This window comes from Chondrus crispus, genomic scaffold (assembly GCF_000350225.1).
Source record: "Chondrus crispus Stackhouse genomic scaffold, scaffold_295, whole genome shotgun sequence".
Lineage (NCBI taxonomy): Eukaryota > Rhodophyta > Florideophyceae > Gigartinales > Gigartinaceae > Chondrus > Chondrus crispus.
Window position 1 is genome coordinate 15,572 of NW_005179182.1, and position 10,897 is coordinate 26,468.

At 54.3% G+C, this 10,897-nt stretch overlaps 4 protein-coding genes; 1 reads left to right on the forward strand and 3 right to left on the reverse strand.

Moving 5' to 3' along the window:
- Positions 1–821: 821 nt before the first annotated feature.
- Positions 822–2,130, forward strand: CHC_T00005443001 (hypothetical protein). XM_005717068.1 is given in 2 exon segments: positions 822–1,979; positions 1,980–2,130. 1 exon segment carries the CDS (start codon positions 822–824, stop codon positions 1,977–1,979), a length of 1,158 nt encoding a protein of 385 aa, XP_005717125.1. The 3' UTR covers positions 1,980–2,130.
- A 2,790-nt stretch (positions 2,131–4,920) lies between these two features.
- Positions 4,921–5,100, reverse strand: CHC_T00005444001 (hypothetical protein). The gene has a single exon (XM_005717069.1). It carries the CDS (start codon positions 5,098–5,100, stop codon positions 4,921–4,923), a length of 180 nt encoding a protein of 59 aa, XP_005717126.1.
- A 3-nt stretch (positions 5,101–5,103) lies between these two features.
- Positions 5,104–5,343, reverse strand: CHC_T00005445001 (hypothetical protein). Its single transcript, XM_005717070.1, has one exon. The coding sequence runs from the start codon at positions 5,341–5,343 to the stop codon at positions 5,104–5,106; it is 240 nt and encodes a 79-aa protein (XP_005717127.1).
- Positions 5,344–8,874: 3,531 nt separating this feature from the next.
- Positions 8,875–9,636, reverse strand: CHC_T00005446001 (hypothetical protein). The gene has a single exon (XM_005717071.1). It carries the CDS (start codon positions 9,634–9,636, stop codon positions 8,875–8,877), a length of 762 nt encoding a protein of 253 aa, XP_005717128.1.
- Between the last annotated feature and the right edge of the window lie 1,261 nt (positions 9,637–10,897).

The following is a 10,897-nucleotide window of genomic DNA, read 5'->3' on the forward strand; positions in this document are numbered from 1 at the left end:
CGCGCGTGAGCAGACGCTTGGCCAGGGTCACTTGCGCGTGGAGGAGCGCCGCGTCCAGGGGGAGGTGGCGCTGCAGCGTTGTGAGCACGACGGTCATGGGGTAGATCGGAGGAGCTGGGCGGTGGGGGGAGGGGTTTAGGCCGATGGGGGCGGGATGGGATGGGATGGGATGGGATGGGATGGGAACGGGGGGGCGGAGAAGGAGGAGAGGGGGTTCGTGCGAGAGGGAACGTAGACACGTGTTCGACGTGTTGCACGTGTTCCACTGTTGCCACGTGTGAGACACAACGGGTGGAATTGGGACGTGAACAGGAGGACACGTGGAGAGGGAATCGTTTCCGCATTGGTGCTGGGGAGCGCAAAACGGCAGTGGAAGGGGGGAAGTGGGAAAGGAAATATCTCAAAGCGGCGGCGTCTCGAGGCTGCGCGGAACCAGCAGTCGCCGTTTCCTAAAATTCCTGCAGCGTTCAAACGCGCCCAATCGCGTGCCTTCCCCTTCCCGCCTCTCTGCAGCGGCCCAATCCGCGCCGCGCACTTGCCGCCAGATTCTGGGCAGCCCCCGCTTCCGATATAAGCCCTTCCACCGCTGTCCCACGCCCTTCCTTCCCCCCGCCAACCTTCGCTCCCCCCCCCCCCCCCCTCCCCCCCTTCCCCGCCCCGCACGCACCATGCCGCCCGTCTTCGCGAGCTCGTCCGCGCCGCCGCCGGCCCCGGAGCCGCACCCGCCCGTCCAGCTGCACTGCGCCGAGGCGCTGAGCGCGGCGCTGTCGCCGGAGGCGGAGATGGACCGCGCGAAGACGGTGATGCAGTCGTCGCCGCGCATGCCGGCCGTCGCCTACTTCGGCGCGCGCTTCGGCGACAAGTGGTACGTCGACCTCGTCGCGCTGCCGCACAACGCCATCCGCTGCCAGCTGCGCGCCGCCTTCATCATCGCCAATGCCCTGGGCAAGCTCGCCCTGGACGTGGGCGAGGCCGATCTGGCCCGCGTCTACGCCTGGCTCGGCACACTCGATAGGTTCGTCGCCGCCCTGCTCACGGCCGAGGACCGCTTCGTGTACCCGCTGGTGGATGCCAACTTGAGAAAGGCCAAGACCCCGGAGGGCGCACAGCTGCATTTGCCGGAGCTGCTAAGCCTCAGGGGCAGGGATGTCGCGAAGACACGCATTCGCGAGCTGCTGGCCGATGCGAGGAAGACTAGGGATGTCGCCACGGGCGCGACGAGGGCGAAGATTAATGCACTCAGGTTTGCCCTGGATCAGTTGGGTGCCAACTTGTTGGATTACTTTGCGGCTATGGAGAAGTTTGTGCCCAAGCTGTTGAAGAAGGCCTTGAGGAACGGCCCCAAGGAGAAGGATAAGGTCGAGAAGAAGATGTTCGAGTATCTATATGCCCAGCCGCACGGCGCCATGTTGGGCGCCCTGTTGCTGCAGTGCATTGAGAGCAGGAGCAGGAGGGCAGAGTTTGTCAATCGCAATATTAGGAAGAAGAATGACCGCGCATCCTTTAAGCTTCACGTTAAGAAGGTCGAGGCGAGCCACATGAGGCTCGCTCTGGCCTTTGATGATGTCGCCAACAAGTATGAACGCAGGTTTAATATGAGCACGTTTGTCAAGCATTATGATGCCAATACTGACGGATACGCGCAGGAGACGCTTGCCATGTTTGGCGACATGGATATCAATGCTGAGGGGGAAGGGGGCGCCGATGCGCAGAGAGGGGGTGATCAATATTCGGACGATGGGGAGCAAGGCGCGGGCATGGATGACGATGTGATCGAGGTCCTGGCGGAGGTCACACCGGAGGAGGTGGTGGCCGGCGAGGACGCGAGGACCCTCGAGGAAGCCCTTGCGGCAGAGGAGGCCCGCGTGATTGGGGACGCGCACATCAGCGACACGCGCATCGGCGACGAGGCAGCGAGTGCGTCACCTGAGCACGCGGTTGGAGAAGGCCAGGCTGTAGACGCAGCAGATTACACCTAAGAGGAGGTTTGTGGAAGGGAGCTCTTCTGACTTTATAGCTGGCCGCATGGTTTTTGTCGCTGTGCCTTTTTTGGGGGCGCGCGAGAAACATTTCACTTATTTTTTCGGGTACGAGATGTAGGATAGTAAATGCGTAGAGGTACGTTTTCGATTATGCTCCGCGCATGTCGCCACCCATCCATCGTCGTCTTTCGAAACGTGACGAAAATAGATATCGCAGTTGCGTCAAGTTGTGGCCGTACGCGCAGGCCCTGGCCGACGGCAGGACGAACCGTGGCGAGATCGCGTTGTACGGGCAACGTTGTATGGGCGGCGTTTATTGGCAGCAAGGCACTTGCTGCGGTTCTCTCTCTCCCGATTATTCGCGTCGAAAGGCGATGCATGGTGTTCGTGTCTACGAGGAAAATAATCTTGCAGGCGGGGTTTGGAGATACTTTGCGGCGCTGGAGTTCTCCGCCGAGATTAGGCTGAGACATGGGGTGGAGGAGGTGTTGGGCAGGAACAAGACGCGGGACTTTGGAGGGGACCGCACGGACATCGCGCAAGAGCTCGGACGGTCGGTGGTACGGCGGCCTGTCCATTGTGACTTTAACAAGCTCTTTATTTTTTCCCGTTCTTGGAATTCCCTGAAATCCGACAATGCGTGCTCTTGAGAGCACCGCTGAGATCAGCGGTATGTGCAGCGGATGCAAGACGTGGAGGCGAGCACTGGATCATCCGGTTTTGCAGTGTATGTACGTTTGAAAAAGGTACAGTAGACACTGATTTGTACCTTTTCCACGGCGTGAAAAAGGTTTTTGTTTGATTCTGAGGATGGCCTGCCTGTCTGGTCTGGTTGGTGGGCAGTACCGTACGGGTTTTGTAGTGGGTGCATTAGGAATTGCTTCTGTGTCTGTATCTGACACGTGTTTGCAACAAGGCTTAACGGGGTGCCAATGTGGTATTTTTCACGAGATACGCAAGAAGGGTAAATAGAAATTATTTGTTCACCAACGCTACAGCCGAGTTGGTGTCTCGCAAGAGTGGGGGCTCGAGCAGTCGAGCCACATCACCAACGAGATACAGTATAGAACACTACAGTAGTCTTCATGAGGGGTCAATGATGGACGAGGGTAGTGTTTTCTTTCCTACTCGTACCTCTTGTCACCCCCGCCACTCGGGAGGAGGGCTTGCGTGTAAAGGGAGCATATGAAGGAAGCATATGAAGGGAGCATATTGTGGTGATTCCTTGATATGACTCCAATCATTCCTCCCTCACGTCGTTGGCCAGCGGCACCTCCCCTTTTACTCTGCCCAGTGGTTACAGTATCACACAGAAGGGAGCAAAACAGGCGGAAGTTGGTCCATCTTACAGTAATGCACCAAAGTGCATACAGACCCCACGAGGTTGTCATATTCCACAGCGAACATGTCCAGTGGCCGTGTTCCATGCACAAACAAGACTACTGTAGTGTAAAACTCTTAAAACAGTTAGCATACTGTAAGTATCGAGGAAAAGCAATGTACCACGTGGTCGCAACACACTGGTGGATGACGGGAATAGGGTAACAAGATTGGTGGAGTGAACGGCGAGTCCAGGTGCACGCATGGGTGGCGGCATCCCATGTACAGTACAAGTACCCAAGGGTGCCATACTACTGTACTTGAGCACTGTACGGAGTCCGTACAGTGGTGAAGCAGTACGGCACCGTACTACGGACAAACCCTTCGGTGTAAACCACAGAAGGCCTTAATCCGTGGAGGCGTCAGAAGGTAAGACGGCGCACAAGGCATCACCGCACACCTCCATACATGAAACCCACAAGCGGCCCGCCATGACAAGCGAGGTCTGGCTGTCGTTTTCAACCTCGAGCCAGCTTGAAGTTACACACATGCAAAACCCTTCTTGCAATGCAACCCGGATCACTGCTTCCCGTCCCGCCTGGACCGTGCCAGCCCTGCGCCGCTCACACTAGCCCTGCGCCGCCCACACCAGCCCTGCGCCGCCCACACCAGCCCTGCGCCGCCCACACCAGCCCTGCGCCGCCCACACTACCTCTATCCAAATCCTACCACAAGGTCATGTCGAGGTTTAATAATCGCCCCGCCCCCTGAAACACCGGAAACAACACCCACAAGACCCCAACCTCATCCATCCACGCGCTGATACCGCCAACGCCTCCTCGTCCCCGTCTTCCCCTGCCTTTGCGCGCGCTCCCTCTCACACATCATCCTCACCCATTTTACTCTTACACCCTGTTTCTGTCAAACACCGTCAAAGTCTGTGTCCTCACCCACTCGTCTACCAACCAACCAACCATTATCTAAACCACAGTCCTGCCCCCCAAATTTTCTGCTTGCTTGCCTCTCCAGCCGAACCCCTGCCGCCATCATGCCTTCGTCCACGATGAACCTAATAACACTGCTGCAAGAAATGCCCGAGCTGCGAGAGAAGATTCTCAACTTTGCAGGCCCAGAGGCTGCCGCCCGGTTGTCAGTAACGTGTCAAGCAACCATAGCTCTAATTCAGATCGACAACCGGTTATGGAACAACTTTGCAGCCTCTTCCTTCGGCAAGGAAGCAAGACTGAAAGACATGGCTGAAGGCCCCTTGACAAACCCGCGCTCCCATGCAGACCACTCGTGCAACTGTTTCTACTTTCGTTACTGGGCTACCTGGCATACATGCCGCCATTGCGACGTCTTCTCTAACAGCACCACCGAAATGGTCAGGGATGGTGACGGCGTCGTTTGCAATCGCTGTTACGATTGCATACAGAGGAAGAGCATGTTCTTTGACCTCTGAACACTAGTCGAAGGGGGTTGTGTCTGTTCTTCTACGGGTACACTACACCCTTGTTGATGGGTACCGTCGCGCCTGATGCCCTAGTAAAATGAAAGCATCAACTGCAGAGTTGCACAAGAGGCGCTCACCCTCTGTCGCTAGGGATGGAAATTCGCCTTATTTATACTGTGTAGTTGATGTCAAGATCTGCAATATCTCGCACCTACCGCAGAGCACTTCTGTCAATGAAAAAGTCTTGCATACGGTGTAACTGTGTGCACTTGAAAGGACTGGAAGCGGATCAAGCGCCAAAGTTTGTGCGTCTAACAAACGGCAGACGTCAGTTTTCACTGTCATTGTCTACAAAAATAGTCCAAGACCGTGTCCGCCCTGTGGTGCAGTCACCCGCCGTGGCCCGACAAAAAAAAAGCCCGTGCCGAAGTTGATGCTAAAACATAGCAGCGCCTGCGGCATGTGTTGTTCTCTCTTACAGTCGGGAAGCAATACTGACAACCTTCGCTCGCACATGTCCATAGGGTAGGCACGGAGAACGGCAAGATACGTTGCCATACCGCGGGCGCTATATGCGCTATATGGCATTTGCTGGCTTCTAGGTTGCGAACGGAATATACCCGATGGCCAAACTTCACTTCCTTCTACAGTAGTACCAAGGGTACTGTACAATGAGCTTCGATAATTGCAATCACTCTGCGGACGCGTGGTTGCATTAAACTAAGATGTTGCAGTTATGAAAAGGTGCATTATGACAACTGCTCAGTAACGAGAGAGGCTTCTCAGGGAGGGTCTTAACTTGCCCGAGTTTGCCCGGGTTTGCTTGCCCCGAGCCATGATTTGCACTACTATTGGCTACTGGGCGTTAATATATGATTTGAAACTAAGTACGACCCTACACTGCAAGCTCAAGTTATGTCAGTGTGTAATGACAAATGTCAATCATATATTGGCTACTTTTGTAAGTTTGTAACTTTCGAATTTGGACGCTGTGCTCCGGTGGACGCAGTGCTTGCCCCTTGCCGAAAACATCCTCAACTCCCACTTTGCAAAAATCTATGCACCTGCCATCTCGCAAAGGCAACCCAACTCTACGAAGCACCTCTCTGCCGACTACTTTCCTGAAAATGGCTTCCACACCTCAATGCCACGTGCGCCGTTCTCCGCGCCTCTGGCGCATCTCTCTGACTCCCACCATTCTTAAGACGGGGACCACCAACGCAAAGTCTCTCACTATTGCTTCCTCGTCTGCAGCGGACGTTTCTGACCAAATATTATCCCCCCCTCCATACGGTATGTACGACTGAATTCTTTGTCGTTAAAAATCCTGTTGGCTCTGACAAAAGTCCATCCCCGTCCGAGATCTAAGGGCTTTGTGAATTTTCGGGGTCGAGGATAGTTTGAAATAGCTTGGTGCAATGAAAGGAGGGAGAATAGAGCTGCGGTTGCGGTTAGTGCGGTCGTAGCAGTGATGATTCTATTGCCGTGCATTGCGTAGGAGTGATTAGATTGAGAAGAAAGGAGGGGAGGCGAACGGCGATACTGGGCAGTGGTTGTAGATCCGTTTTTTGACCAAACAGCGCCGGCGATAGATACGCTATCCCGCGGAGTAGTAAGGAGAGAAGTAGGGGGTGAGATCAATTATTTATCCCGGTGATCTGGGATCACCCGCAATGGCCACGTTCTGGGTCGGAAGCGAGCGACGCTGCAGCGTCTCGCGTCCATGTCGACGCGTCCCTGGGGCGAAGTTGTTTGACGCTGCAGCATGTCACGTCCCTGTCGATGCGTCCTCGGAGCGAATTTGTAGAACCCAGTGTCCTCCCCGTTGCGTTCTGGCAATTTATGGCGCTGTATGCCTCTGTAAGTCAGCACCGTCGCTCTGGGACACCTGTCCACTACTAACGTAAGGGAAAGGACACCTGTCCACTACTAACGAAAGGGGAAGGCGTGTACTTACATTAATAAATTAATAAATGACCGGCAAACTCGGGCAAGCAAAGCAAACCCGGGCAAGTTAAGACCCTCCCTCACAACTCACATTTCGGCTTTGAACCACTGTCGAAGTGGTTAACATGAGGAGCCTTTAAATCTCTGCTCCAGCTGGCGACGAGAAGCGCTCCGTTTACAACAGGAAATCACTAAGAATGGAAGGAACGGTTCATGACACAGCGAAAGCGCGTAGAGGCGAAGGGAGCGAGGTGGGGAGGGTGTCCTGTTGCCTCTGAAAGAACGGCCATGTACATATACTGTATACGGTATACAGTAGTTTTATGGGCAGATGATGTTTCGTCTGATGTTTCGTCTGATGTTTCATCGTTTTTCGAAAAACGACAGCTGAACCAATTCAGCCGCTCAAGGTTTGGTTGGCACGGGTCTGTGTTTGATGGGAGAGATGGTTTGCAAGTGATCGAACGTTGCAACAAACGTACATTTAGTTAATTTTTTCGAGCGTTTGTACTCGATAAATAGCAAGTTTGCTATGTTTCTCGTATGTTTCTCGTAGTTATGCTAATACTTTACAACGTTGCGTTTTGCAATTGCGATATTTTGTATGTGGATAGGCGTACAGTACTCGCAATGTTTGTTGTTCTGATTTGAAAGTTGCATCAGGGGCCTGTACCGAGTCGGTACAGGCCCCTGATAAGTTGCATCAGCAACTTTCGGTACTACCGACCTGCGACGCGCCACGCTTGCTCGCGAGGAACTCTCAAACCGACCGGTTGGCACAGACCTCGCATGGTGCGAAGGTTCATCTTATGGCGTGTGCACAGTTGGGACCCACAAAGGGAGGAATACGGGAGCATATAGTGATGTCACAAGTGCTCCCAGTTGCTTCGAAAGTCTCAAGTTTGTGGGCGTGAAGCTTCCAAAAAAAGAGAGTGATGCTGTTCCGACTGCGTCTCCTCTCTGTTTATCGCTGAAAGGCAGCAGTCGAAAGGCAAACCTAAAGTTTTGAACTTGAATCCAAAGGTTCAGCGAAATTGAGATGGTTTCAGCGTTTCGGTTCTGATTAACGCGTATGCGGCACAAGCTGTATGACGCCCTACCGTAGATAGGTGTACCTTACCTTACTGTTCGTGCGATTCTCTCCGTCACACGTGCTCATGTCCCCATGTCCTCGCGCTCTAGCTACACGTGTAGTCAAAGCGTGTAGTCGTCTCAGTGAGTCTTTTTCCATCGTCTTTGCTGATCTCAATCTCTGCAGCGAGCTCACACTACCTCGAAGGGTAGGCACGAGTTGAGTACGTATGGGGACCTATCCTTTTGATAGCAAAAGACTGTGCGAGTCACACGCAGCGTCTCCGTCACACTCTCTTAAAAGAGATGTACAGTTTCTGGATGGCGTCCTCCGAGGAGTCATGGATAAACGCCTCCGGACCAGCTACAGTATGCGCCGAATCAAAACTTCGCCGGTTCATGCCAGATATCGGCAAGTTTACTCAACTGGAACCCTCCCAGTTGCATCCATCTAGAGCGGCCCATCTAGAGCGGGATCAGAGGAATGATGAGCATCCCTCCCCCGCACATGGGTGATCGAACTGTTGTACCACTCGCAGGAAGGGTAGCCGACACCAACCTGTCGCCCTCTAAGCGCGCTCCTCCCTGGAATTTCATTGCTGCCGGAGATACTCTTGAGATAAAATATTCGGATGGAGCGAGCGGATGGAGCGAGCAAGGCGAAAAGTATTTGGTTTTTTTCTTTTGTTTTTAGATTGCGGAACTACCGTGCAAAACGGCACGGAAACAGCACCGCAAGTGTACAATCTTTCGAAAGAAACTTTCAGCTTTAGCTGCAAATTATTTTTGTACTGGTACAACCCAACTTCAATGTATCTACAAGCGTCGGGTGGCTATCGTTGAGAGACTTGGCTATCACGGCCGCAAGCCTGCGAGCTCAAAATTGAGCAGGAGTTGCAACTTGAGAGCGAAAAACTTGCTGACTCTCAAGCCCGACTTCCTGCGTGTCGGCATGCCTTGCAGCGTTCGCCTTCCACGCTATATGCTTGCCCTATCGATAAAATTGCAAGCATGCGTGCTTCTCAAAGTCTCCACAATTATATCCACGCGATGCACTTGGGTTTCCTCACCCCTGTTTAGTGTAAAACTCCCCACCCGTCGCTATTCAGCCCGGCAGATCTCCATTCTTGTGGGACGGAGAGCGTTGAGCTCCTCGCTCAGCGCGCTGGACACGTTCGCATACTTTGATACACCAAACTTCCTCTTGATCGCAGTTAGTTTGTTAGTCCCCGCCAAGTCCCGCTCATGCTCCAAGAGCCGGTACATCTCAGCTTCGCAATCTCTCAGGTCCTCCTTGGTCCACCCGCCACTGCAGAAGCACATCGTCCGGCTCCACACCAGAGGTAGGTAGCAAAGTTTCGCCGCCAGGCTCACGGCAGCCGCTGCGCGCACGCTTGGTCGATACTTGAGCATCGAACTGTCCTGAAGGGACAACTCCACGAGGTAGGTCGCGATGTGTCGGTGGTTATCGACTTCGCAGCCAACGTCCACGTGCGCTGCCTTGAGACATCTTTGCAAAAAGGTTAAGCTCGATGGCACAGTAACATCAAACCTGAGATCGTTGAGGATTACCGCCTCCATTGCCAGAATCTCTTCCCGTTGGTACGCGCGGTCTGAGATGTAGACGTAGTCGGCAACTTCAGGTGCGTAGATCTCCTCATACTTGCTCGCGATGAACATGGCCGTAACACCAACCAGCTGAAGCTTTTTCCGGAGCACTGGCTTGACCGCAAGGAATCGATCGATAATGTTGATAGTCAAGTGCAATGTCTGCGGCAGAAGCTTAAACTTCTCGTGCACGTCGACGAGCCAGTCTACGAGAATGGCTCGCATCTTGATGGTAATATCACACTGCCTTGACATGTATTCGGGATCGGGCATGAACTTGACCTCTGCATTCATAAAGCTAGCATGACTGTCGACCGCATACATAGCATTCGAAAGCTCGTCCTCATAGTCGCCCGCGTCGATATCAATGACGCCCGGTGGGATCTTAGCGGTTTCAAAAAGGTCGCATAATCGCAACATGTCATGGGTCTCCTCGATGGAGAAGGCGGCGAAATCTAACTTGCACTGCACGGCCGCGGAGGCGGCGGCTTCAACAGCTGCGCGTTTTGCAAGACGTCCGGACACGCGGCGCGCGGGTACGGAGGAGGTAGACATGGGCGAAGCGGACTTCTTCGCGGCGCAGAGGAGGGCGGCGGCCTTTGCGCGTTTGGCGGCGCCAGAGTTAGAGGAGGGAATCTTGGTTACTTTTGTGGCGGCGCCTCGGCGAAGGCGGGCGGCAGCGGGCTTGTACTGGTGGTGGTGGGAGTCTTGCTGTTGCACGGAGGTAAAGTTAGTGATGTCGCCAAGGGCGCGCTTGGGAGCGGCGGCGGCGAGAGTGGGCTTGGCGGAGATGAGCGCGGGGTCGGCATTTTCGACGTTGATGGATGAGTTTGCTCGCTGGGCGGCGCGGAAGGCGCGGGTGGTGGTGGTCATCTCGAGGAAAGGGGGTGGTGAAGGTGAAGGGGAAGGAAGGGAAGCGACCTCGAGAGGGTAGGAGGAGGAGGAGGTTGGGAGAGGGTTGGCGAGGGGGGAAGCTGAGGGAGTTGAGAAGGTGCGGCGGTGGGAGGGAGGCGTCTGGCGGAATGAGGAGCGGGGATTAAGAAGTGGCTGTGAGCAGTGGTGGAGACCAGGGGGTGATGCTAGATTGGGGTAGGGGGGGGATGATAGTATAGTTGGAGGTGGAGACGGTTACGGAGGGGAGGGGATTCTATTGGGCGTGGAGCTAAATTGGGACGATGAAGGGAGGGGAGAGGAGAGATGAGGAGACGAAACCGTCGGGAGAGGATAGATGAGGGGATGGGAGAGAGGAGATTGGGGAAAGAATATGCGTAGATGGGACGTGGTAACGGCTTTGTGAAAGACGTGTGCTTGGATGTGGTTAGTGGGTAGTTGTTGCTGTTACCGAAACGGAAGGGTGTTGGAGCAAAGGCGAAATGGGAGCAAATGAAAGTTGAGAGCGGTTGCGAATAGTAGAGAGAGGGATAAAGTGTGAAGGAACGGGCACGAGGGAGTGAGATAGATTATGCAGGGCTAAAGAAAGAATGGAAATTGGAGGAACGAGCCCGGGGGAGTTGGA

Coding starts and splice junctions, on each gene's coding strand:
- CHC_T00005444001 (XM_005717069.1), bottom strand. CDS start 5,100: ATGACAGTGAAAACTGACGTCTGCCGTTTGTTAGACGCACAAACTTTG.
- CHC_T00005445001 (XM_005717070.1), bottom strand. CDS start 5,343: ATGCCATATAGCGCATATAGCGCCCGCGGTATGGCAACGTATCTTGCC.
- CHC_T00005443001 (XM_005717068.1), top strand. CDS start 822: ATGCCGGCCGTCGCCTACTTCGGCGCGCGCTTCGGCGACAAGTGGTAC.
- CHC_T00005446001 (XM_005717071.1), bottom strand. CDS start 9,636: ATGTCAAGGCAGTGTGATATTACCATCAAGATGCGAGCCATTCTCGTA.